Here is a 25,782-nt window from a genome sequence, read left to right as displayed (position 1 = left end):
CTGTACATCCTTCTAGGATGGGCAGCCGAGTATATAGAATATATAGCACCCAAGTTCTTTTTAACTTAAGAGGTGGCATAATGTTCATGGTCTAATGTTAAAGGTGGGATCAAGACAGATGTGAGTCTATGTGAGAGGCCATATAGGTGAGATATAGCAAGGGTCTTGCCATCGATACAGTATGACTAGGTTGATAGAAATGTATGGCTTGGGAAGAAAAGGATCCAGTACATATCCTGCAGAAAAGGTAGAAAAGCAGCTGCCAGAAGACAGCCCTTTCAGAACAAGATGGCATTTTTAATTTCTTTCCAATTGTATAGCTGTTTATATCACAAAGTGTGGTTGGTGAAAACGTGCATGCATGCTGGTGGTTTCGTGAAGAAACAAGGGAATGAATGGAGCAAATAGTAATTGATCTGAGAACCCCTGAAGAGGTCTCTAAGCTCTACCATTGATATGAATTCTATGGAATTGCAGAATGGGAATTCTTTCATGTCTCTTATAAGATATGTGGAGGGTTTATTTCACTGTGAAAGCTTTCAGAATATTTAGAATATTTAGATGTTCTGAACAGCAAGAAGGAATTATTTTTTAATGGGTAAGATGCTGTCTCAAATGAAGTCAATGTGAATTACTCGTTCTGGTCCGTATGGTTTATGAATCAGGCTCTGAACATCCTAGCTTTTCACTTCCTCTTATGACTTTTATACTGTGATTACAGTAGCTTCTACAGTGTGCTCAATGTTGTATAAAAACGTGGGGAAGAGGTTTGTCAACCAATCAGTTCAAAACTGGGGTGTTTCTATAATTCCTATAAGACCTATAATCTATAACAGCCTTAAAAAAAGAAACAGCGCTGGTAGAATGGCATGAGGTTTTTGGAAAGGAGGACAGTAGGAAGGTAGCTTTGATTTATTTCATGGAGAAAGAGTGGCAAAACAACTACAAAGATAGGTCTTATGTTCTGACTAGACAAAGTCCAAGAATTTACCTTTGCCTGTAAGCAAAAAGTAACTGGTGGTTATAAGGAATGAGTGGGCTAGGATTTTTCCATCTGGTCATAAAATTCAGACAAAATTCTGTTCCTGAGTGAGGCTGTGGAATCCGTTGTCTTGGGATACAGAAGTTCAAGTGACTTTTCGATACAGGCTGTAATGGGAGAGAAAGCAGGTGGGAGGACAGAGAGATCACACCTCCATTTCCTTGCTTTGCACTTTCTGCTTTGACCAAGATTTGGGGAACGAGGTGTATGCGGCATTACTAGATAAAGCATTTAGAACACTCTCAGGCTGTACAGGAACATGCAGCAACGTATCTGTTCTTAAATTGTAGGACAGCATGGAACAGTTTGCATAGTGTGATTGCTCCTGTGTTAAAATCTTTTTGGCTGCCTCAACTGTTTCTTTCATCTATGCTTATAAGAGGAAGGCTGGGGGACTAGAAGCCTCATCAGAAGTAACAAAGCTTTCTTCTATTCTGCTTTGCAATTATATTTGCCTGTATTGCTGATGTTCAGAGACTCACATAAAGCAGATTTCTTCACAACATAAATGCTTTAAAAAGGATGCTCTCATGGCTGCTTGTGATAAATTTGACCTATTTTTTCTCTTTAATTGTTTATGAAATGCATTTTATTCTGTTTTATTTCTTCACTTCTCTAAGAATTTATTCAGCATTATTTTAGGGGTCTAAAACTGAGGAGCACCTAGATGATAACACTGTGCATGTTACCCCAAACTTAATGGAGAAGAGAATGTCACTAAGTAACAGCTTCCATTTCATGTCTTCAGTGAGGAGATCTTTCATTAAGGAGATCTTTCAGTGTGATCTCTGGCCAGCAAGTGTGTAATTCCCCTGTTTCTTTGTGGAAGAGTATTAAACCTGAGCTTTTGGATTTAGCAATGAATAGCTCTCCCATGGCAGCAGCGTTTCAGGAGTAACCACTCCAGAACTTATGTGGAAATGGCCTTGCCTTCATGCAGGAAATCTGAGAAACAGTGCCATTTTCATTTTATCAAGAGAAAATGATCAGGGAATTGTCCTTCTCTGCATGATCATTTTGTTGGGGTTTTCCCCACAGGAAAAAAACACTTTACACACAGCTTTCATCCAGTGTTGTACAGACTTCCCTCTAAAACAAAGACTTTATTAGCTCCTTTTGTCACTAAACAAAATGATACGTACTTGCTGAGATGAAATAGAGGATATTTGGGGCTTCCAATGAATAGAAATGTTGCTATGAGCTATTCAGTGCGGGCTTGATTTCAGGATTTTACACGAACACTGATTTAGGACCTTTAGAACTTTTTACACTATTGCATGCTATAATTGTATGGGATGTAGAAGTGGAAAACAAAAGTAATGTATATGGTATAATAGAGTTCCTGAGGTATTTCAGGTTTTTATGAGAGTCCCAGTTATCAGAAAAGTAACATCTGCTTTTGTCTCAGCTGAAAAGAAAAAGACAATCTGTACATAATGCCTGTGATTAGAAATACTGTCCTCCACTAAATGTTTGTTAGACAAAAGTAATTTATATAAAAATAAATAAGTCATAAATGAGAATATACTAAATTTTATAGTAATAAGCATATTTAAAGTGCTTGTCTTCAATAAGATTCTAGGATAAGTTAACTATAGAATCATTACACTTTAAGATAACAACCGAAACAAAGCAAGATAGGGTGGATGTGATAAACAAGTTCTGTGAATAGCCTCTTCCACTTAAATCCAAGACGCCAGTCTTGATTTTTGTGGCATTTTATTACAGCTTGCTCATGGTTCTCATTTAAATGCACAGGGAGGGCTGTGACTGTCCTACAGGACTGCAGCAACACATGGCATACAGAACACATCGCTGTGTGCTGTAGGTTTTTGCTCCACAGAAGAACAACACAAGGCATATAGTACAGCTCTTCTGTGCTGTGTAAGTCCTGCACTGTAAAAACAGGAAGCAGTCCACAATACCTGACACTTGAAAACCATTTTAATGTGGCCTTATTAGATTTCATGTAAAAATGTGGGTTGAACAAGAATAACATAGTTATGTAGATTTTACTAACATGAAATAAACCACTGCAACCTGGGACTGAGCTTTATATCACATATGACCCTGAAATAAAATTTAGTAAGTAAATTGTTATAGAAAGCTCAATAGTTTCTTCTTGAAGTTTCCATGGGGAAGCAGGTGTTCAGTTGATCAGTCACCTTAAATAAAACCCTAAATGAAAGAATTAAGTATTATAAAGTTCAACCAGTAGCTGTCTGTAAATGAAAACGCCGGCATGGAAAATCTGATGAGCTTCCCTGAGGTCAAAGACAAAGTAATTTCAAACAACATAAAATGCAAATTTCCAAACTAGCTTGAAAAAAGTAGTAAGAAAGAGGCTACCGATAATTCTGGTTTTGAAACAGACAGTAATTCAGAACAGCAAAAACTTTTAGCAAATGCAAAATATACCACAAAGAAAACTTCTTGCAGTGTGAAATAAGACAATAAATCTGAAGATAATGAAGTGCTTATGCAGTTTCATTTCACTTCCCATCTGCAGACATCCATAGGATTCTAATTACTTCATGTGAATATGGAGACTGCATTTTCAAAACACTGCAACCACTGGTTTGTTTTTGCAAATCATGTGTTCATGTGTGTAATCCACACATGGAGTCACAAGTGCATTGCAATTTGCTAATGCTTGGCAATTCAAAATTTATTTTGCCCACAAAAAAACTAAAACAAGTCACTAACCCCCAAGTCCTGACTATCAAAATTAACCACATGTAATCTTGGTGCAATTGGTTGGCCACTTAAGAGTTCTGAGAATCAGCAACATAGTTGAAGCTTCCCTTTCAACCACATTTGTAGCTATGCACAGCAATGAGACTAGCAAGATATGAATATTCCCTTCTCACTCTGACTTTTCCCCTGTGAGCCTATTTGAGAATAATTAGCTATTCAGGTCACTGCATGTGCTCTCTGAAAAGCTAGTTTCTTATGTTTAAAAACAAAAAAAAAACCTAAAGCCCATAAATCTTTCATGATATCATAGCAGTTTTTTTTCTTACTGTCAAAAAAGGCATAATGCAAGTGTGATGTACAATTATCCTGTGAAATCAAAATAGTTGTAAAGTAAATAAAAATCAAGAAAAGAGGAAAATGAATGCCAGTAGACAATGGAAGTTCCCCCAAACATTCCCCTCCCTCTACCAACATCATCTACAACATACAGTATATCTCAACACTTACGGCTATCGTAGCATATATTGCCCAGGGCACGTCCTGTTTGCAGCAATACTTCCTGGTCTTTGCAGTTTAACATCTGCACCAAAGGAGGGATCAACCCAGCATCCACACATGGGTTCCGCATGAATTCTGCAAATAATGAAATACCTGTCAAAGAAAGCCTGCTATTTTCAGTTTCTTCCATTCTAGTTACCCTGGCATTGCAACAGGGCCTTTTGTAAGAAGAGTACAGACAAACAATGCAAGTTTGCACACAAGTTTCTAAAGAACAAACCCAACATTGGGATTTAGGGGTTTGTTGTTTCTATTATTTGTTAATTTAGAAGGAATTAAGAATATTTAATTGACTACCATGGAAACTAACTTAACAGAGCTCAGACTGAGCATGTTTTTAGAATCAGAAAGAAATGTTGAAAAGAACAGTGAATCCACATCCTTTTTCTCCACTCAAACTAAACATAAATTAAACTACTGACTTACACAAGAGATGACTCAAACTATGCAACAGAAGCAGCATTTTTTACCCTTTATTTCCATAGAACTCCCCCAAAGCTTTTGCTTTAGAAAAAAAAAAATGAAAGAAAGCTAAGTAAAAGGTTCTTTATTTTGAAGGTAAGGAATGAGAAATACAAGAGGGATTTATGTGAGCCTTTCCTCTTGGGAGGAAAAGTAAAGGACCCATCTACTGGGTACCTTTTTGTATTTCTGTCCTTTCCTGCTGTGTCCCTCGGTGCCAGGGAACCAAAGAATTCTCTTGCATCTGTGCAAGTCACAGGTAGACAGTTATCCTGAAATAATCTGGATACTGGTCTCCAGGAGGATCTGTAGTCAGGCAGGCACTGTGCTGTTCTTTTTACAAGGGAAGTTTACAGAGGCAGCCCCTCAGACACTAGTGCAAACTGAGCAGTTTACTTTGAGGCACCATGAGAGATGTAGCACTGTAGTAGGCAAAAGGTCAGTACATTTTTGATTTGTTGTGAATTGCAAATTATGTCTCTTCTTGATCCTGAACTGTCTTGGATCTTTAACAACCAGTTTACTTTTGTGTTGCTTAGTCATAGATAATGAATGAACTAGGATGTAGAATCCTTACATAAAGAGATGAGAAAGTTTTTCTGACTTTGGATCAACAGAATCCCAAACGCCAAGACCTCAGAGAATTCATACAAGTACAAAACACTTTAGATATTTTCTTTGTTGTGCCTAATACATCGTACTTTGTTGTTTCTTTACATTAGGAACTGCACCTTTTGTAGTTAATCATGTAGTATTGTTTTAGCTAAATAAGTAATTGTCACAGAGATAACCAATCCTCTGGTGCTGATACACAATGGTATACCACCAAGCAGATGAAGCAACATCTTTATATTTGCACAGGTCTAACAGAAGATGGTAGTCAGCAAAATTGACCCTTTCCCCTAAAATACTAAACTTTTAAAAACTGTAGACAGATACCGTACTGTGATAAATGAGATGGCCTAAATGGTGATAGTATCACTTGTCATTACCAGATTGGATGCCCTTGTAACTTTTTATCTATTTATTTCTTATAATTCACTTTCTTATCTATCTCAATGTTTATTTACTAAACATGTTGCTTTCTCCCTCTGTCTTCTCTGTCCCCTTGACTAATTCCTATCTTAATTGCAGATAAAAGCTCTTTTCTGTTCCTTGGCCTCTCCCTGTATCATTTTGTTTTATACTCACTACTTTATCATAATCTCTCCATCATTAGTCATATAATTTTTTTAACTTCTGGTCTGTGAGAGGAAATAGTAACTTGTTCTACCCTTAAAAGATCTAGGGTCTCAGTCTGTGCTGCTGCTTAGGGTCTTGCTCGAGCAGTGAGAAGAGGTAAGAAACCCTTTCTCTACATTCCCTCAATCTGGAGTGAAGAGAAGCTTTCAGCCTCCCATTCAGTAAAAAAAATTAAATTATTAGGTAATACACTGAGGACGCTTATATTTATCAAGGTCATGTAAAGGTAGGAAGTAAAAGAAGTGATGCCATACATGGTAAAACTCTGTTGCTGTCTCATGGGCATGTAGTAAAACTGCAAATATATTTGCACAGAAGTAATAGATGAAAAGAAAGTAACCAAGAGCAGAATCATTTAGGTTTCTACTAACCTGGAGGGGAAATGAACCAGACCCTTTGAAGGAAACACTGAAGAATCACTTAAAAAGTTAGGAGAATCACTGAAGGACAGAGTAACATAAACCAATGGAGGACAAGGCTTTAAAAGAGGGATCTAATTGTTTTGTAGTGTTACGGACTATGAAGATGGTTTTCTTATTCCTAAGTCTGGCAAAGAAGAGGAAAAGACCTCAGAAAAGGATTTAGCAAATGCATCTGAGCCTTCAGTGTGCTCACACTCAAAAGACAAGTGACTGTAGGTGGTCATGTATATATACTACTGCTGTAACTGCGCATGCTACATGACGCACAAATGATGCACATCTTTTTTTCTTTGTACATTTCATAAAGCCAATGGCATGCTATTTCTGTCCAATAATATATACTACTGAGTATCTTAAAAACTAAATAGCAAGAAAGTGAGGACTAAAAATATTGCAGCAGCCAAATGCTGTTTTGATTGTATTAAACAGTTGAGAAACAAAATTTGACACAACAAAAACAAAAAGAGTGAGAAGGAGAGATATGAAAGATGTCTAATCTACAAAATGAAAACATAAATGAAGTAAAACATACTGACAAGTGAGGTGAAAAACTGAAGATGTTCCAGCAGAAAAGTTCTTGTAGAAAACCTCACCATTTCTGGCTACTTCTGCTATGATGTTAGCTACTTTTGCTGTGCAGGAAGATTGTGGCATCAACAGATTCGCGAACACCTGAAGAACTCCGCTTTTCTGGATTTTTTCACTTGTCTCCATATCTGAAAAACAAATCACACAAAAATGACTTGTGCATCAGCTTGCTTGGAGGAGGAAAAGGAAGAAAAGAAGGTAAATCTTCTGAAATGTAATTCTCAATGTTATTGTTTTCTTATATACAAGAAGAAGACATACGTCAGTGATCACATTTGTTTTATATGATGCATTCACAGAACTTTATACTTTGCCATTCCGAATCAGTTAATCTTTATAGGGTGACTATATGCTTATAAGTAATATACAAACATACTCATCCATGCACTGAGCCACTACTGGGGAGACAGGGAGAAAACAAAGGCCATGGAGAGATAGGATGTGCAGCAGCCTGAAGTACTGTGTAAAAATCAAGGAACAGTTTTCTGAAATGTATAATTATGGCAGACATTCAAAGAATGATGGGGAAATCCCAACATTTGAGGGCTCAGTGTAATGCAGCACAGGAAGCAGAAACTGGAGAAGAAGGAGAGCTAAGCAGATCCTAGTCTAGACTTCGTTTATACTCAGTACGTGTATCTTCTGTGTTACTTTGCTAGGCTACAGTAGCTCCAACACAGTCCCAGTAGAAGGGAAAGGGAAAAGTAACACTTAGACTGGAGATTTCAGAACAAATCATTTCATCTTTTTGCCTGTTATACAGAAGGAATTGTGCAGTTGCTCCACAGTAAAGGCCCCGTTGTTGGCCTGCAGCTCTATACAAACTATAAATGAACGTTGATTCACTGCAGTTAAAGATCAAGTACTGGATACTAAAACATATCTTGCAAATGCTTTCAAATAGTTTGCGGATTTGAGTTAAATATTAGTGTGATAGATTATTAGATGGCAGCTACTGCTTCAGAATGCAGCACAGAAGACCAGGGAGTCATCTAGAGTAGCAATTTGCAATCATTTCTTAGCTGTGCTTCACCTGCAAACAGTTAACAGCATGTCATTGGGCTTACCATCTCCTGTGTCCTCCTCTTCCTTCCTGTTCCTGTTCTCAGCACTGCCACTGGCTTTTGGCCTCGTGGCAGCTCCAAGACAACCCATGCTCCCAGCACAGGAGAGCTGCTTGGGCTGGCCCCGGCAGAAGATCCAATGTGTTCTGACTAACATGGAAGCTTTTTCAAGTTCTGACATTAGCATACACATTGTTAGGTATGTTCTCCCATGGATATGTAAGAATGAAATGAAAGTTTGAATTCAGAGAAATCGTGTCAGGATTACAGACTGTTCCAAGCACAATCTATTAAAGAAGAGATTCCTCTCCCTTAAGTTCAAAATTGAAAGGACAGAAATGTAGGTATCTGTGAGCCCATGTGATTTTAACCGCAGTTAGTGGGCAGGAGACATTAATGAAGTTTTCCCTACCATGCTTCTGAGACATCCAGTCTTATTTTATGAACTGTAGTTTGATGGATGTATTACTGCACAAAAAATAAATTACACAACTGGAACAAAATATTTCCTGCAAGAAATGGGTAAATAAAACTAAGTGCTTCTCCAGGTCAGTTGTGTGTAGCAGATAGGCTCTGATTTATTTTATTCTGATAAGTAAGTGTGTATCAACAAAAACCATAGTGCTTAATAGACCTGTTGGAAACTGGGATATCAGCTACCTGGTATCACATAGATGAAAACAGAACATTCACTTCTATTTTCTTTTTTCTTTTCTTTTCTTTACTTTTTTTTTAAACTCTTGAGCACTACAGGATCCATGCCTGCATATACTCTCCCCTTCACAAAACCAACATCCCACTGGTCCTGGCTGAGCACCAACATCGAAACTTTTGCTAGTTACAACGTGCTGAAATGTACAAATTCATTTCTTAAGGTATGTAATTAGAAGACAATGTAGGTATAGAAACTCAACATTTTTTGGGGGGGCTTTTGAAATACTTACAGAAGGAAGGGTATTTTAATTGGAACAAGTTGGCTTATATATAAACTTAAAATTGCTTTGTTATATCTAGCTTTTTTGCTCAGTATTTTTTGTATTTTTCTTAAAGAAGGAGGACTTAATGACAAGCAAATGATACATGGGCATGCCCTGTGGAAACTGGGACGTCCAAATGAAGATCTTCAGCAATCGTTTCACTTGACTGAGGAGTCAACTGCACATTTGCATTTCAGGTACTAACTGTTCAAACATATGTCTGTAGAAGAAAATAACAAATTGGAGGTTTTAAGATGGAATTTGTTAAGAATTGGAAATGACTTTAGCACAGGCACCCCTCAGTTCTTCCCTTCATTCTCTTCATAGGCTGAAGAAGGCCTGCTTTCCTGTTTCTGTGCATATGCAAGAAAGAGGTAATATTTGCTAAAGATGCATATCTGCTGCATTCTAGCTTCATTCTGAGCTTCCTAGTAACTCATTTGAGGCTTTATTTTGGAATCTTATTTCAGGTGTCATCTTTTGAATTGTTTCAGTGTACTGTCAACTGTAGCTGTGTAAAATCAAATATTTCTATAGGAGCAAGTGAGATCTGGACAAAACCTCTGCCACGTAATCTCCTTTTATATTTTCTGTAATGGTGAAAATAGGAATTATAGACAATGTTAATGATGTATTAACAAGCTGCCATTTCAACTCCTTTATCAGAACTGCACTCCCTCACAAATCTGTTCAATTTCTGTTCTAAGGAAACCTGACAACCTGGGCTGCCTGATATTAGGGTGCTGCACCTCAAAAAATCCTTTTGCTATAAATGCATGTCCAGATTCCATATGCTTTCCTTTAAAGCCTGATTTTCAATCTGCACGTGCAACCCACCCACAGAGTACCTACTGCTCTTATCTTGAAGGAAAGGAACTGTAGGGCTGTGATAATGCTACTTTAGAAACAGTCCTTTTGCACACAATACAGTATAGTGCTGTGCCATGGCAGCATAATTGGGGGAAAAAACCCTAAGGTCAAACCTGCAGCTTTGGATCTCTCTTTATATCACCAGATATCAAGATGAAGAATACGTTAGATCATACAGTGCCAAAATCTTATTAATGTCATAACAATGTGATTAAAATGTCAATATCTTTACTTTTCATGGTTTTTGCAGTGCCTGAAGTCAGAATAATAAAGGGTGTGAGCAGGAAATTCTTTAATGCCACAGATCAGAGCTGGAGAGCTGAGCACCGGGGCTATCAGAGTGCTTAATTAAGTAGCAGAAATCATTACAGGGAAAAGTCCAATTAGATTGTACACTTTCGTCTCTATTTCCTGTTAAATTTTACTCCTGTCTCACCCTTTTCTCCTCTCTGCATCATTTTCTTCATCTTCAAGTGAAAGAAAAGGCAGGGATCAGGAAGGGAAAGGCTTATCTGTCACAAATACCGCTACTTTGCACTCGCTAGCAGCAGAAAAAATATTGGTGCACAGTTCCTTTGAACAATGAGTGTAAGTTGTACTACCAGATGGTTTTTTTGGTGCAAACAATTTCTCATTCCAGCAAAAAAAGAATTTAAAATAACCTAATATTAGTGAGGGCTATCACTGCAGCAATTCCCATGCTGTGGAGCTTTACATGAGAAAAGAACTGTAAATGAGCAGCTCCATCAGTGTCCTCTTTATTAAGCCAACCGTGTTTGCAGTGTATTCTTTTGAAAAATGTATGTATTTCTAGCTGAAGAGCTGTTTTGTAAACCACCAGAAACCACTGTAGAAAATTACCGTGGCTTTATAATGTCCCTCCCACATGTGCTCTCATGAGAAAGAGGAGGACGAACACATGAATAAATAATGATGAGGAGCCACGTATAACGGGAAAGGAACCTTTCATCGGCTCTCTCGCAAGGCAGAACAAAGGGAGCAAGGGATGTATTTCTAACTGGTACATCCTCTATCCACCAAAGTAGAAAGAAAAAACAAAAAAAGGTTCATGTGACCAAGAGCAAGTATTGATGCTCACATGGTATACTGCCTTCCTGTCTCTCTCTAGCCCTCCTGCTGTTTTTTTCCATACCACAAAATGGAGATTTTGGTCTGACTAAATGAAGACAAAAAGTAGACCGTGAATAGCAAATGATGTGATCTCCTGCAGCAAGGCATACATTGCAGAGAAAGGAGCCAAAAAGACCATTCCAATTCAATATTTTTTTAACAGAAAAAATAATACATATAATTAAATGCACACATATATCTCTGTTGGCACGCTCCTTCTCATAAATATAATCTGCTTGCTAACACATCCTTCAAACTAGACCTCTAGGACAGAGGGAGGATTCTCCATCAGCTGTGTGAACACTTTTATCATGGCGTTTGCTCTGTTCTGTCTATGGCAGCAGCAATAGGGCAACTTCAGCTCTAATTTTTAATGAAGAGACAGAGATAGTGCACAGATGTTGGTAATTAAAATCTCAGCTCTAACAAGGAAGGAAGGACAGATGGAGAGACAGATTCACCAACCAGCTAGAGCTGCATGATTCCCGCTGATTAAATTCTCCAGGAGCAGTATCCAAAGAATAAAAGTGAATTGCAGGATGAGAACCGTGCCTCAAACAGCCTGTTGCAGGTACCAATGAAGTAAGTTAATAAACATGCACGCCAGCTTTGCCTTCCATGAAGAAATATGCGCATTAAAACTTCCATGGGGGCTTTGCAGCACAAGGCAGAATATTAAAATTAAGCAGCTAAGATTCTCTTACCCTGAACTGGATCTAGTTTAGCACCTAGACATGTGGTTTGGTGGATTTATTTGAACTCTTAATTCTCCCTGTCCACCTTTCTGACCCACCCTCTGTAGGAGGTAACCATTTTAGTAGTCCAGTTGCTTAAATAGTTTGATAATTAGTGCCTTAGTTACCTTCTTCATTGTCTGGCATCTTTGTACAAATGTCATCCATGAGCAATTTTGTGTTTCAAACTCAGCCTGTATGAACATTTTAATATGCCTCCTCCACTACTTACACAAACTGAATTTATTACGGGACCTTGAGTAAAACCTTCAGCATTCTCACGCTTCAGTTTTTCAGTCTGTATAACAGAAATATGAGGCCCATAGTGTAAAATCCTTTTTGCAGATTTAGTTTAGGTCAAAAATGAAATCAGATTTGAAAGCTGTCCATTATATATGCAGGAAATGTTTCATATTCCTTTAAAGCAATCTCTTAAGTGTGCTCTCAAACAAGATCAAATGCCTACTGAAAAATTCTCCCCGGTGCTTACTGGGCAACTGTCTACACACAAAGGTGTTTTCTTAGCTACCGATGTTTCAAAAAAAGTTTTGTTGCCAAAGCAGCTTAAGGAAAAGCTTAATCTAAAAAGAAATCATGTTTGTAAGTCATAAGGGACTGAGCCAAAGTTAAGAATGAAATTTCAGACCTAAAATGGTGTATTACATGCTCTCTAAATACTTTTTTTTTTAAAATAAAGAACAGGCTTTTCAATTGCTTCTGCACTGCACTTCAAAAATGTAATCTAAAAAGAAATTTTTATATTCTATTATCTGAAACTACTGTTCACTGAAGCCTTCTGAGAAGAAAAAATATATAACACTTAATCTTTATTTGGCACATTGTATATTCAATGAATAGCCCTTGGAATTTAACACTTGGATAAACATCATTTAACTATTCGGCACTAACAAAACACATCACTATTAAGAGGAATTTATGTAAAATATAACCCTACTAAGCAGCAGTGATTACCATTCAGTATCGTTAAGCTAGGCCAGTTTACTGGGAGACAGTCCAATAAAAAGCAGTCGCTTTGATTTAGTATGTTGAAATTAAATATGTATACTGTAATAATATATGATACACAGCATTTGTGATGAAACATTTCTGCATTATGTGTTATACAGTGCCATGAAAAGACACAGTTCCATGAGCTAAGATGCAATAAGCATCTGTAGCAAAAAGAAGGAACAATTTATAATACAGTATTTGAGACAAAACTCCCTTACAAAATATCCATTGGGATTCCCAACTTTCAGAAAAGCATTTGACTGTAAGTCTTATCAGTTAAACTTAATGGACTGCAATAAGCTTAACTGGCTGAGCTGGCCCAATTAGATTTGAACCTCTGGCTCTGCTACAAGAGATTATCTGCATCCAAGGCAGACTAGAAATTCTTGTTCGTCTGAGTATGCTAGTCTAAGATATGGTCATTTCAGTTTGACAGTTTCCTTACTAACAAACCCCTACTGCTGATGCAGCTATTCTGCCAGTGCTAGAAAAGTAAGTAAGGTGTTTTTGCCGGGTAATGTTACTTTCTGAGGGATGTGATGTAAGGTAGCGTAGCAAAGGAATGTTTTAGCCAGTAGAAACTGAATCTTTTCTAAGAGAGTCTTCATCTTCTCCAAACCTTCTCTAGCAGAATATAAAATCTTCCTCAGAGTTTTATGTACCATCTTCATTTTTCTCATCAAAACTCAGTCTATAAAAATGCTTCTGTCAAAAATTTCTTCCTCTGTGATCTGCTACCACCTAAACTTATCATCTATGTGAACATACGACTGATTTTATACTTACAGGCCAATCAAAACTTTTTTTTTTGTTATGCAAAATACTCCTAATTGTGCTAAATGTTATATTATTTTCTGATAATACAGATGTAAAATATAATTCAACTATAAATGCTGAACGCTTATGTTATGCTTTTTGCTTTACTTTTTATTGCATTATATTCCCCATCATGAAGACCAGGTTTATATGATGCTCAGCAAAGACCGTGTACTGAGAAATAAACTAGAAATACACCTTTGAAGAAAGAATACTTTTCTTGACATCTGCTGTCATATAGGAATCGAGACTGATGGTGCTGCAAAACAAAGGAATTGAAAAAGGAGCTGCACTCATTTTATATCCAAATGTTTTAAGTGCTCTGTCATCCACAAGGGCTGCTCGGAAAGTAATGCCTCCTGTGTTATTATTGTTGTCTCATGGAATCAGAGGCAGATGCCGGTGGTATGGCAGTAGAGGTTGAACCTTCCCACCAATATTCCACTACATTCTGTTGCCGTGTGACAGATGGCAGCAGGGGGCGGTCTGACACAATGGCGTCTGACATGGGAGTGCGTATGAAGCAAAGGTGTGGAACTGAATTCCTCCATGCGGAAAAAATGGCATACACTGACATTCACTGACACTTGCTGAACATTTATGGAGACCAAAGAGTAGATGTGAGCGCAGTTAGGCAGTGGGTGGTGTGTTTCAGCAGTGGTGACAGCAACAGGGAAGACGAGCTATGTTCCAGACAGCCATGCACAGCTGTCATACCATGAAATGAAGAGTGTCTCAATCAGCTCATCCTCACAAATTGGCTAATGGTGGTGACTGTTGCGAAAAAAACGTGTTTTGTAGCTGAGAATGTGCTCTATAAAATAGTGTTATTGTGCTCTTTGTATCTGTTGCAGTTTTCATGGAAATAAAATGGAAGCATTACTTTCGGAGCAACCTATGTACATAACTTTATACAACTATAACTCAAGCTCTAGGGGACTAACAGTACATAAGAATTTGTCCTTAAAGGTAAGAATATTGGCAAAGGTTGGCAGAATCGTGACCTTTCTTTCTATTTGTTGAACTAATTTTACTCTGTGGTTTGAACATTTGTGCAGCAGTAACTGAGTGAAATCAGTAGAAATTCTGAGTGTGAGCAGCTGTTGCAGAAGGCAGTGGGAATTATGAAGATACAGCATCCATCACCACTCAGGTACCTGGATTTAATTTGATGGTTTTCTTTCAAAATGTTTATCTTTACATCTGTCCTGCCCTTCTTTCATTTCTTTCCTTCCTCTAAAAATATGCACTGCTTTATTCCTTACTACTCCTCCACTTAGTCTCATATTTTCCCACTTCCACTCCCTCTCCCTCCTTTGGTTTCAGAAGACAGATTAAACGAATTATCTATGCATCACCGAATCCAAAGAAGCTGGATCAAGACTTAGCAGCTGCCAAACAGATACCACTTCATGTCTCCAATATGCACAGACAGTGTGCTGTTAAAGGTGTGGCAGGTAGCTCAGTGCTACAGGGGAGATAAATTTAATGTTGGCCTTGATTCTGCTACATACTAATAAGCCAGCGATTAACTGGTATCATTGTTTGCTCACTCGTTTTGTGTTGTCCTGCCATTCTTGCCTGCTGGCTTGTGGTGTTGCAGCTTATTTGTTAGTAACGAGCATTAAATTGGCAGGTGCTTCTACGTGAAATGACAGTATCCAAAAGTTAATCCTACATGTGAGTGTCAAAATAGCGCCTATAGGTGGTTATTGTTTTATTTTAGGCTCTGCTGCTGTGCAAAGGTTCAATCTACATGAAATGACACATCTCATCTTACTCTTACTCTGCTCAAATTTGACTGCAAAACTGGAGGTTAGTTTAGTGTTGTTTATGGCCAAGTTTGCTTGAGCAAGCTGTGAAATGTTGAGGTTTTTCTCCACACTTCATACAGGGAAATGAGTTAGCCTAAAATGCCTCCACAATGGGAATGAATGAATTTTTAGATGTAATTTTTATTTCTTAGAATAACTCTGCTAGGACTGAACATTCTACAAATTATTTTTTTCGATGTTTGGGGTGGGAAAGTAGCCAACCTTTTACTTCCATAGAAATAAAATGTGAAATGACCCCTGCTTAAATACTAATCAGGCACAACATTTCTCTAAAACCACATGGCACTCTGATGTGCTTGAAATTCAGCTTATAGACGCTTATCTGACTGAGTGATGAATGAAATAAGAGTACGCTGAACTGCAAAGAATGTGCAAAAGGGAAATAGAAAAAAATAGGTAAATAGAAAAAAAAAAAGTAACTTTTTCCTTGAATCAAAGACACTGGTAGTGACATTTGAAATATTTCAGAGAAGTGTATCTTTTTACTTGAAGTCTGAATTTAGAAATTACAAAAAATTATCTTTGAATTTTCTGTGATTTTGGCTCTCCAGAACAGGAATTCTTCTGTCTTCTATGGCCAGTGAAGATCAGAAAAAGTAATGTCAATTATAGGAAGAGCAGAAGTACTAACTAATTCACAACATATGAAAGTCACAGTTATGAAGAACAGAACATAATGAAGAATTTCCAACTCAGATATAACCTCTGTGTTAACATATGGTTGTGAGAACTGGAAATCCACCAAGACATAAAAAATGGGAAAGTAGATGCCTTTGGAAGCAAGTGCCTACAGGAGATCTGGGACATAGGATAGCAAGTCTCATCTCTGAGGAAGGAATGTGAGAAATCAGCAATCTCCGCTGAAATTCAACATTTTCTTAAGCAGATGCTAACACATCCTCCTCTGTGATGCCATCAAATAGGAACCATGGGGTTTTAGAAAACCTCCTGGTGACTTGCAAGAGAAAACCTGAACAGAAGGTTTAGGTAGGAGGGCTGAGCTCATGATCTCAACACTAGAAAGCTGAAACAGCAGGAAGTGATGGAAGAGACCTACTAGCAGTTGCTCAGGAAGTTTATAATATATTTTCTCTGATGCAACATAGAGAATACATCCAATTGAAACAGGGAAGTATGTAGCCAAAATACGTTTTGGGGGAAAAAATATAAAACAAAGTAATCACGCTTATTATGGGAGAAAAATTGACATGCCAAAGAAGTCTTACAATAGATGCTGAAATTATAATTTTCATGAGTAATATGATAGTTTCTTGAGTTATCAGAGATTAGCACAGTTCAACAAATAGAAAATTGTGTATCTTTTCCAATCACATCTACAAGGTGAAGTGTTACTTTAAGCCTTTCTCACTGTACTGTAAGTGCTTTCCAAAATTTCTAAACTTATTCCAAAAATGAGGCCCCACCCCCTCATTTAAGCCTATCTCTATTGGTGTAATTCTGCTTTAGCATTTTTACATAGAAATGTGTGAACTCATAGGCTTACACTCCAAAAAACTAAGTGTAAAAAATGTTTGGAAATGTGTGTACTTGCCTTTCTGCTTCACTCACATGCCAGACACTTTTTGGAGCCAGGTGTTGAAGGCTGGGATTAGTGGGCATTTTCAGCCTCTTACACTGAGTATATCAGAGCCAAAAATAATGTTCTCAGCAGATTTTCAGATTTCTCATCTGTCAAATCTGGGTTATTTATATCTGCTCTAACCTCTTGTATCTGAAACGCAGGATGTCTGGACTAGCAATAACATTTTCATTTTTTTTCTGTTGTCCCAGAAGGTCTGTGGTTTAAAAGGAAACCTGTATTTCTTTCTTGTTTTCTTTTTCTCATGCAGTCCTTTTTTGTGGACCTCTATTTGAGTATCTCATAGCTGTATTTTTTTTGATAGATACAACATTTATGAGGTAGAGCTTAATAAATATAAATCACTACATAGTGATGTGCAGTGATGGATATTGCTTTCTCTTGTATTTTTCTACACAATTAACCTATTATTTCCAAAATCCAACAGTATATAGTCATGTTTTTTATAGACTTGAGATCAAAAATTAGGCATTTTCTACTTCTCACAAAAAGTGAGAATTATATAAGATTATAAGTCTATAACCTTTCAAAATACTTTTATCCAGTGCAAAAGTGCTTTAGTCTTCTTTTCCCCCCAGTTTTTATACATAAAACTCCCTAAATTCCTAGCTGCAATGCACACGTTCAGAGATCATATTTTTCTGTTAACTTAGGCTGTCAATGGTTAAGGGCTAAACTGAAAATATCTGAGCCAGTAAAATTGTAAATGGATGAAGCTGTATCCACTGTGTCACAGAATTCTTCCTACACAAAGCAATTTAAGTTCTAGTTACTATGTCCTTTGAGTCCACATAACGTTGTGCTTTTAAAACAAAACTCTTGAAACCAAATAATTGTTTCCTTTTTCGTAACATAGGTTTTGGTTCCAAAACAGAAAATAATTTGAGCATGCAATACTCAGGTACATTTTGTTATTCAAAAAGTAATATTGTTCGGTAATACAAGCCTAATGATGCCACTAGAGACAGTGTTTAATACTGTCATTTTTCTACAGTATTTGCACTGACAATTTCACTTGGTCAGGAAAACAAATAGACCTCCCTTGCACCACCAGCAACACTTTCACTTCCACTTGTACGTATGGGAAGAACATCCGTCTGTAATTGTAATTAGAACAAAAACACTAAATACCCTTTCATTCCAAAGTTGCTAATATGAAAATTTAGCAGAAACATCAGACCAAATACACGGCTTTGGAAACTACACCCAAGATGTTAGGCAGTTGCCCCTGGGTTGCAGACAAGCACACGCTGTTTGAGTGGTGTCAGAGGGCAGGCTGACATCCCAGGGGAGGAACTTGCCCCTCACTCCACTGTAAACACAGGGAGATGAGGTGAGGCTCTGGAATGGGCTGCCCAGGGAGTGGCAGAGTCGCCATTCCTGGAGGTGTTCAAGAAATGTGAAGATGTGGCACTTAGGGACACGGTTTAGTCTGCATGGTGGCGATGGGTTGATGGTTGGACTAGATGATCTTAGTGCTCTTTCTGACCTTAATGATTCTATAAGTCTATGACATGACCACGTTTCTCTAAGAAAAATGCATTCAGAACCACATACCAGAGTTCTTCTTCCCCTGATTTTCTCCTATAAATTTTTCTGCAGACTTCAATTATTTTCTTTTTTTCTTTACAGACATTAAAAAGCAGCTACAACATAAGCTTTTCATTACTCTAAGCTATTTTGGGGACAAGGGGAGAAAACAATCCCTGTTTGTAGGGGTCTCAAATTATAATGGAAGGAATTTTACCATACTAAACACAAAATGAAATCACATTTTCAATACACAGTTAATCTTCGTGTTTTTTAAGCTGAATTGAAAAAAAGGTACAGAACCTCAGAATCAAGTTCACTGACAACGTAACTTCTCTTTTCAATTTGTCTTTTCCAATCATGATAATTCTGCACTTCATATTACAGTAAGCTGCCTGCTTCTGGGTCAGCAAAATTCTTTCTTGACACTAACACACCAAACCATGCCTATAAATCTACAAAGTACAGAGCAGACAGTGGAGTCATTTGTTTAATATACAATTTTTAAAAGTCAACACGTGATAAGTGAATTTCACCCTCTAATTTGCTAGAAGGCAGTATTTCATTCAGTGGACAGTGACTGACTGTTCCTTTGCTGCTAACTTTGCTTCTGGATCATGCACCACAGCCTGCCCTTTGAGATCTGAAGCACAGAAAGTTTATCTGTTTAGAGATGATGAGTGCTGGCAGATAGAGAGAGATCAAGCACTTGTGTTTTCCTTTCAGACATATGGTGGACAGAATGGTGGCAAAGTACCCAGCTATGCCAGTTGTATTCACTAGGAATGATGAAGGAAGTCCACAAAATAAGGTATGTTTTTATAATTGTGTAGCATTTGCAATGTGCGCTTAGCTCTTACTCCTCTGCCATTGTTCCTTCTTACAGCCTATAGCCCTTAGTTTTGTCTAGTGGCTCTAGCTAGTTTACATATGACTGACCTCAGCCAGAAGCACTGAAGAAATAAATGTCTGCATAAACAGGAATAAGCATCTCTCCAAACAATGTCTCCTGAAGAAACCATCTGTGCAGGCTTTTCAGGCACAGGTGTCAGATGTGAAGGGCTATACAGCCATCTCCCTAGACAAATAGTAGCCAAAAACATTTCAATTTGACCTGCAAATTGTTTATCTGTAGCTATCACAAATCGTTACTTGACTCACCCTAGTGTACTGTAGTACGTGTGTATGCATATGCCTGAATTTGTTTGGTGTGACAAATGGCAGAATAGCTCATAAGGCTAGGCAAGGGGCATCACGTTCCACAGCACTTCAGCCTGTCTGCTGTTATCAAAAGATGGGTTGGCAAAAGAATTATGAAAAAACAAAAGGAGAAACAGCAGGTTGCGTAAAAAGAAATTGAAAGCTACACCATTCATCACAGCTTTGCCATCTCTTTCTATATGGTATTGTAACAATAATATAACATACATAATACGGTGTTGGAACGAAGTGATTAGTAATATTTTAGCATAATAAGAAGTTAAAAGATTGCATGCAAGGCAAATAGAACCAAAACTGTTGTTGTACTGCTGGAGACAAAGGAAATTTCCATATGTTCCTGCAGCAACTAGAAGACTATGCTGCATGCATGCAGTCAGCAACTAAAAGCAGTGAAATAGTCTCAGGAATATTCTTGTGTACATGCAGTATGCCTGCATTGAAACTGTGGGAATGAAACATTTTTATTCCTTTGTTAAAATCACAATCATACACTGGATTTTTGGCTGCTGGTAGATGGGAATGGTTTCCATTAATGTAATAATAATACACTACATTTTATACCTAAAATAATGTTTATGTTCCACAGTCTTAATGAAGTGAATTGAACTTAAGTTACATGACTTAAGATACCATGGTGAACTCTCAATGAAAACACAGTCCTACAAAATTTTCTTTAAATATACTCTATTCCTTGCATAGTTTATTTTTCTATTCTTACTCTAATACAACAATTTACTGAACTATAATCAGAATGTGAACTTAATTAATATAATCATACACATGGGAATATCCTAAAGAAAAGCAGAACCATTTTTTGAGAAATCTTAATATTATTTTTTCTGTTACAATTAATATATAATTTAGCATAAACAATCAGACTTCTAATTATTATTACTCACCTTCTACCTTTCTTTGAAGGCTTGCTGGCGGAAACATTTCTATTTTAATGTTACATGTAAACATAAGTAATGGAACTTTCCCATATAAAACATATTTCACATTATCTCCCTAGACATTATTTAATTCTGCCCTCCAAAGAACAGACTAGCATTATTCCTTGCACTCTGGGAACAGTCTGTACAGTATGAAGTATTTGGAGAAGTCCTCACAAACTTCACTTACCATAATATATACACATATATAAAAATATATATGGGTATGTATATACAGACACACATATGCAAATGTATATGTAAGTGTATATACAGAAAATGAAGAAAAGAAATTCCTCATTTTAAAATGACAAGATGATTATTTGACTTTAGTCTGCTTAAACTATGTACTCTGAAGGGGATGGAAGTCATCCCTTAAGCCCTTCTGTCATGTTGTCTTGCTTTGTCATTGCTTTATGTGTTACTCTTAGTATCTACTTATGTAAATTTCATCAATGGTAAAACATTTGTGATCATTTAGCCCAAAATCTTCTTTGTGTGAGATATGTAGATAGATAGAGATGTACTGATACATAGACACAGAGGTACAGCTTCTATCACATCTTTATGATATTACCATATATACAACCTGTTTATATATGATATATAGTATGTCAAATAAATGAATCTATGTTAAGAAGTTAACTGGATGGATGAGAACTATGAGAAAGGACATTCATTGGCTGCTTGGTCGAAGAAGACGAATTTTCACAATACACTGTTAGCCCAATAGTAACCACAATGTTTAGAAGAATAATTACATAATATAAATACTCCTTGAACCAATCTATTGGATTAGTTTAAACTCCAGAGGGATTATAGCTGTATACTGTAAAAATTCCCAAAAGAAATGGGTCAAAATCTTAATCTGTTTATCTGCTTTAGCAGCCACAAGACCAGAAGAGAAAAGATTTTGGAAGGAAGAGCAAAGCCCTAGACTGTGATAGAACAGAGTCATCTTGCTGCGAGGAAGCACTGGTATGTTTGTTGTACAATTAGACAAAATCATTTTGCATCTTCTAAACTCGTGCTGTTACAAAACTATGCAACTTTCATAGGGAAAATGATAATCTGTATTATTTATGCTAAATACATCATCATTTTTTCATACCATTTCCTTTTTATTAAGCTTCTGTTTAAGTATTAGACTTAGAAGTATTGGAAATACCAAAACCAATTGAAAATTGGATTAAAGTGTTGGATATGCCTAATAAATAAACTTATAACAAAAATGATTCATCATTTTCAAAAAAGTGGGTTGATCTCTGGCTAACATCTCCCTGCAAAATAATTAAAATGAAAAAAGCACTACTATTAAATGCAAATACTGTTATTATCCACATGACATCTTTGATGTGATATGAATGGGGCTTATGTTCTACTGTGAAAAAGCTCATGAAGTATTTTACACCAAGAAAGCCAAAAGGCTGTGATTTGCAGAATAACATTATGGAGAAGAAACAAGGATTAACAGTAGTTCCTGGAGAAGGGACACACATTTCACAGCTTTTTGGGGATAAAAACCAACTAAACAACAACAACAAAAAAACACCGAACAAACCACACAACAAAACCCCCATTTTGTTTCATTCTTAAGTTACTTTTGTTATCATAACACACAACAAATTTGGACCACCTTTAGGTATCCAGCGCACTTCTGCTGCCTGAGACTACTGGAAATAAGAAATGTTAACCAGAAGCATGAGGAGAAGTAGCCAACTACCAATAGGAAACGATGCTCTCTTCGCCAGAATTAGCAAGCAGCTCCCATATCCCCTCTCCTTGTCTTGTTAGGCCCGTTTGTCCATCCTTGTTCTTTCCTCGGTTGGGAAATTTCTTGTGCTACTTCAGAATACTGCAAAAAAGACTGGACTACAACTATTTCAAATAGCAGGTATTTACTTATCACTGTCTTCACTGCCACCTGAATGTCACAAATAGATATTTAAAAACAAACAAACAACAATAACAAAAACCCTGAACAACCAGTCTAGCAGCCCATTGCTTGCATGAGCCTTTTAGCCACAATTTATTACGTCTCTATTCACTGATAGCATGGTATGATTAAAAATTGAAAGGTCCACAGAACTTACTGTTTTGTGCCAGAGCTTGAAGCAGACAGTCCAAGCATCCCTCCAAGCTATCAGCTGTGCTGTCAGCGGCTGTTATCTTCAGCTTTTTCAGGGCATCACTTAGATTATCTGTTTGGTAAACACAAAGAAAAGAGTAATCAGTGTCCTTAGCCATTTGGTAACAGCACTGAATGTAAACAGTAACTGTAAAGTAAACAAAATTCTGTATCAGTGAAAAAGGAATTAATGTTCTGCATTCTGAGGATATAAAAAGCTGGGAGTCAAAGGGTACGCATGAAATTAAACTTTTCAAATTTACGCATGCATTTATCCTCCTGCATCTGAGAGCAGGATGCCAGCAGGCACTTTATGAAATGCTGCTGAGCAGCAATTTAGCCATCAATATTCTCTCAGCCGAGTTGGTTCAGAGAACCAGCAGCAGTATCTCTGCTTGTATCCTTGTACATGGAAAAAAAAACGATGGAAATAAGTACATTTTGAATTTTTTTGCCATCAACAATGGGAAAATAATTGACAGTGCCATTTTCTGTGTGCTGTGTATGTTTCCATCTCGGCTACACATTCACAAAGCCCCAGTGCTGAGCTTACAGCCTTTTAAGGATTATGCCATTTTCCACCACATTGTTCTAAGCACTGTTTATACAAACTGTGCTAACTCTCTAAATTCAGTTCATCTGTAAAAATATAAGGCATTTTCTAGAAATCTTCTGTGAATTTCAGATAATTAAATAACCCTTCCTTCTTTAGGAAAAAAAGAACAACCGCAAATCAACTCAAACCATGTAATGGAACTCTCAACAGCTGCCCACTTATTCTCATAAAAGTTAGGGCAGTATCACTGCTGCCATTCTGAGTATTCTCTGTATTTGGGAGTGAAGCAGCAGTGTTGGCAGCTGCGGGCCGAGTCTCCTCACCTTGCGTGCCGATGACAAACCTGGTGCTGAATGGGCTACCCTTTAAAACATAAGTGCTGAAGCAGTTTCCATGCCAACTCTCTCAGTAGGCAGGAACTGTTACTCAAAACAAATAATGTTAAATAGTGTCTAGCCACCTACCATTCCCCAGTGACTAATCAGAAAGTCTTCACCCCAGCCCTACAGAACCGCAGGTACGCTCTCTTTGCCACACATCTTCTGGGCCTGAAAGGCAGCCAGAGCTGCCTCAGAGCCTCACACCAATGTAGGAAGCCCCTTCTGAGGGAGCTGGCAGCAACCGCACTTTCCCTGCTCCTCACTTGCCCACATAAGGGATGGTGCCAAGGAAGGGAGGCATGGCCAGAGGTTCCCTGATGCTGCCGTTATTTGCCTGTGAGGCACTGGCAGCCCACTGCAGTTGCAGGACATGTACCATGGAGGGAGAGGAATTGCATTCCTCCCAGAGCCACTCTGTTTCTCAGCCAGAGCTGGGGCTTTTGTTCCACTTCCATTTTTGCAGCCCAATATCCCATAGAGATAAAAGTACGATGCTTTGTTTTTGAAGTTCCTGGTGTTTAGGTATGAAATTGTTTATCAGGTGGTTAGTTTGTTTATTCACTAACGTGCATGTTCTTAGCTACCCTACAGACAGGAACTCTCCTCCTCCTAAATTCAACTCTGTAAAACCTCTAGGGAAGCTGTACATGGTTCTGCTCCCTGAGACCACACACCAGTCTCCCTACCACCTCTCCTCACTCTCCTAGAACAAGCCAGCAAAAAAGACAAATTTCCCCAGTACTGGCTTATGGTATTGCCCAGCAGCCTTAAATGCAGCATGTTTATTGAATGGCACTCCATCAACAGCTCAACACGCACTGCCACGTCAGAACCTACAGCAGGTATTCAGAATGTCTCCCCCATCTCTTTTCCTACACCACCACTTTCTGCTTCCTTTTTCTGGGGAATGTCCACTATTTTAATACTCTACACTTACATGTGGTATGCAGCATGATGTAATTTTCAAATGTGATTGACTAAAGATTTCAGTCCCTAGGACAAATGACTCAATTTGTCATGGTACTTAGCACATGCATATCTCACTGACATACATACACATCTAACTTTCAAAAATCAGTCTGCTTGTGGCAACGGTATGCCATATTAATTTAAAATGTTTTATGAAACTCTGTTGCAATATAAACCAAATTGCCATTCACAAAATGAGATTAGATTTTCTAAGTACTTTTAAAATACAACACAGGGAAATTAAATTAGAAACTGCACATAAAGTGTGTTTTTAAAATAAATAATGATACTATCTGAACTTCTAACAAGCCTACAATTCTAAACCTATAGTATCTTTAGACATATCTCTTATTCTGTGCAAAAAAAACCAACAACCATGAGTAGGAATACTGCAGGAACACCAGCCTCTGGCCACAACATCACAAGGCCACAAGGACAGAGAGAAGAAGTACTCTTCAGGAAACATGTCATTTGCTCACTTTGTCTCTTCTTGCCAAAGCCAGGGCTTTCTCCTTCCTAAGCAAGGTTAGTGCCTTGAAAGATGCATTTTTCTTTGACATCGTGGAATACTGGACATATGCAAATACATCTTAAACAGATTCAGAGGTTTCGTTCCTTTTCCCCTCTCCTCCTTTCATTGTTCTGAAAAGAACAAACCTTACAGTTGAAATGACACTGACAGGGATATTCAGAGTGAAAAGGCAGCAGTGCTCCAGTGGGTTCCTACCATATAATTACACAAGGCTTCCTGATCTCTGCAGTTTCACAGTTGCACTGAGCCTGTCATTTAGGGAGGAAGCTGCAGATGCTTTTCTTTCACATACAAAAACCCCATTGTTTTCTTGTGATCATCTCTTGCTTACCTTTCCATCTCTTTCTCTCTCTCCGTAGAAGCTGTTTCCAGCAGGCTTGTTACTGCAGAGACTGATCAGGTTCTCAGAGATAAAAAATCCCCAGGACAAAACCAATATAAGGCATTTTTTTTAACTGAGTGTCAGAGAAATGTGAATAAGTAGA

The 25,782-nt window shown here is 37.7% G+C and overlaps 1 protein-coding gene and 1 long non-coding RNA gene across 4 annotated transcripts in view; one reads left to right on the top strand and one right to left on the bottom strand.

The window, feature by feature from the left end:
• The window catches only part of RAP1GDS1 (Rap1 GTPase-GDP dissociation stimulator 1), a gene marked incomplete at its 5' end in the record, with an annotated part of 85,739 nt that overhangs the window by 33,940 nt on the left and 26,017 nt on the right, over positions 1-25,782 (bottom strand). The window contains 3 exon segments of the mRNA XM_021396366.1: positions 4,247-4,372; positions 7,017-7,139; positions 22,826-22,933. Of these exon segments, the coding sequence (XP_021252041.1) occupies positions 4,247-4,372; positions 7,017-7,139; positions 22,826-22,933 (357 nt within the window).
• Positions 8,082-22,810, top strand: LOC110398587. 3 transcript variants are annotated; one of them, XR_002438488.1, is made up of 7 exons: positions 8,082-8,950; positions 9,126-9,249; positions 14,469-14,583; positions 14,673-14,767; positions 19,306-19,390; positions 21,621-21,710; positions 22,375-22,810. It is a non-coding gene; the product is annotated as an uncharacterized LOC110398587 (long non-coding RNA). The 3 variants fall into 3 exon arrangements; XR_002438486.1 differs by having other exon boundaries at positions 8,082-9,249; XR_002438487.1 differs by having other exon boundaries at positions 8,082-9,249; positions 21,618-22,810.

The sequence above is a fragment of the Numida meleagris genome, chromosome 4 (genome assembly GCF_002078875.1).
Source record: "Numida meleagris isolate 19003 breed g44 Domestic line chromosome 4, NumMel1.0, whole genome shotgun sequence".
NCBI classification, from domain to species: Eukaryota; Metazoa; Chordata; class Aves; order Galliformes; family Numididae; genus Numida; species Numida meleagris.
This window is presented reverse-complemented; position numbering and strand designations above follow the sequence as displayed.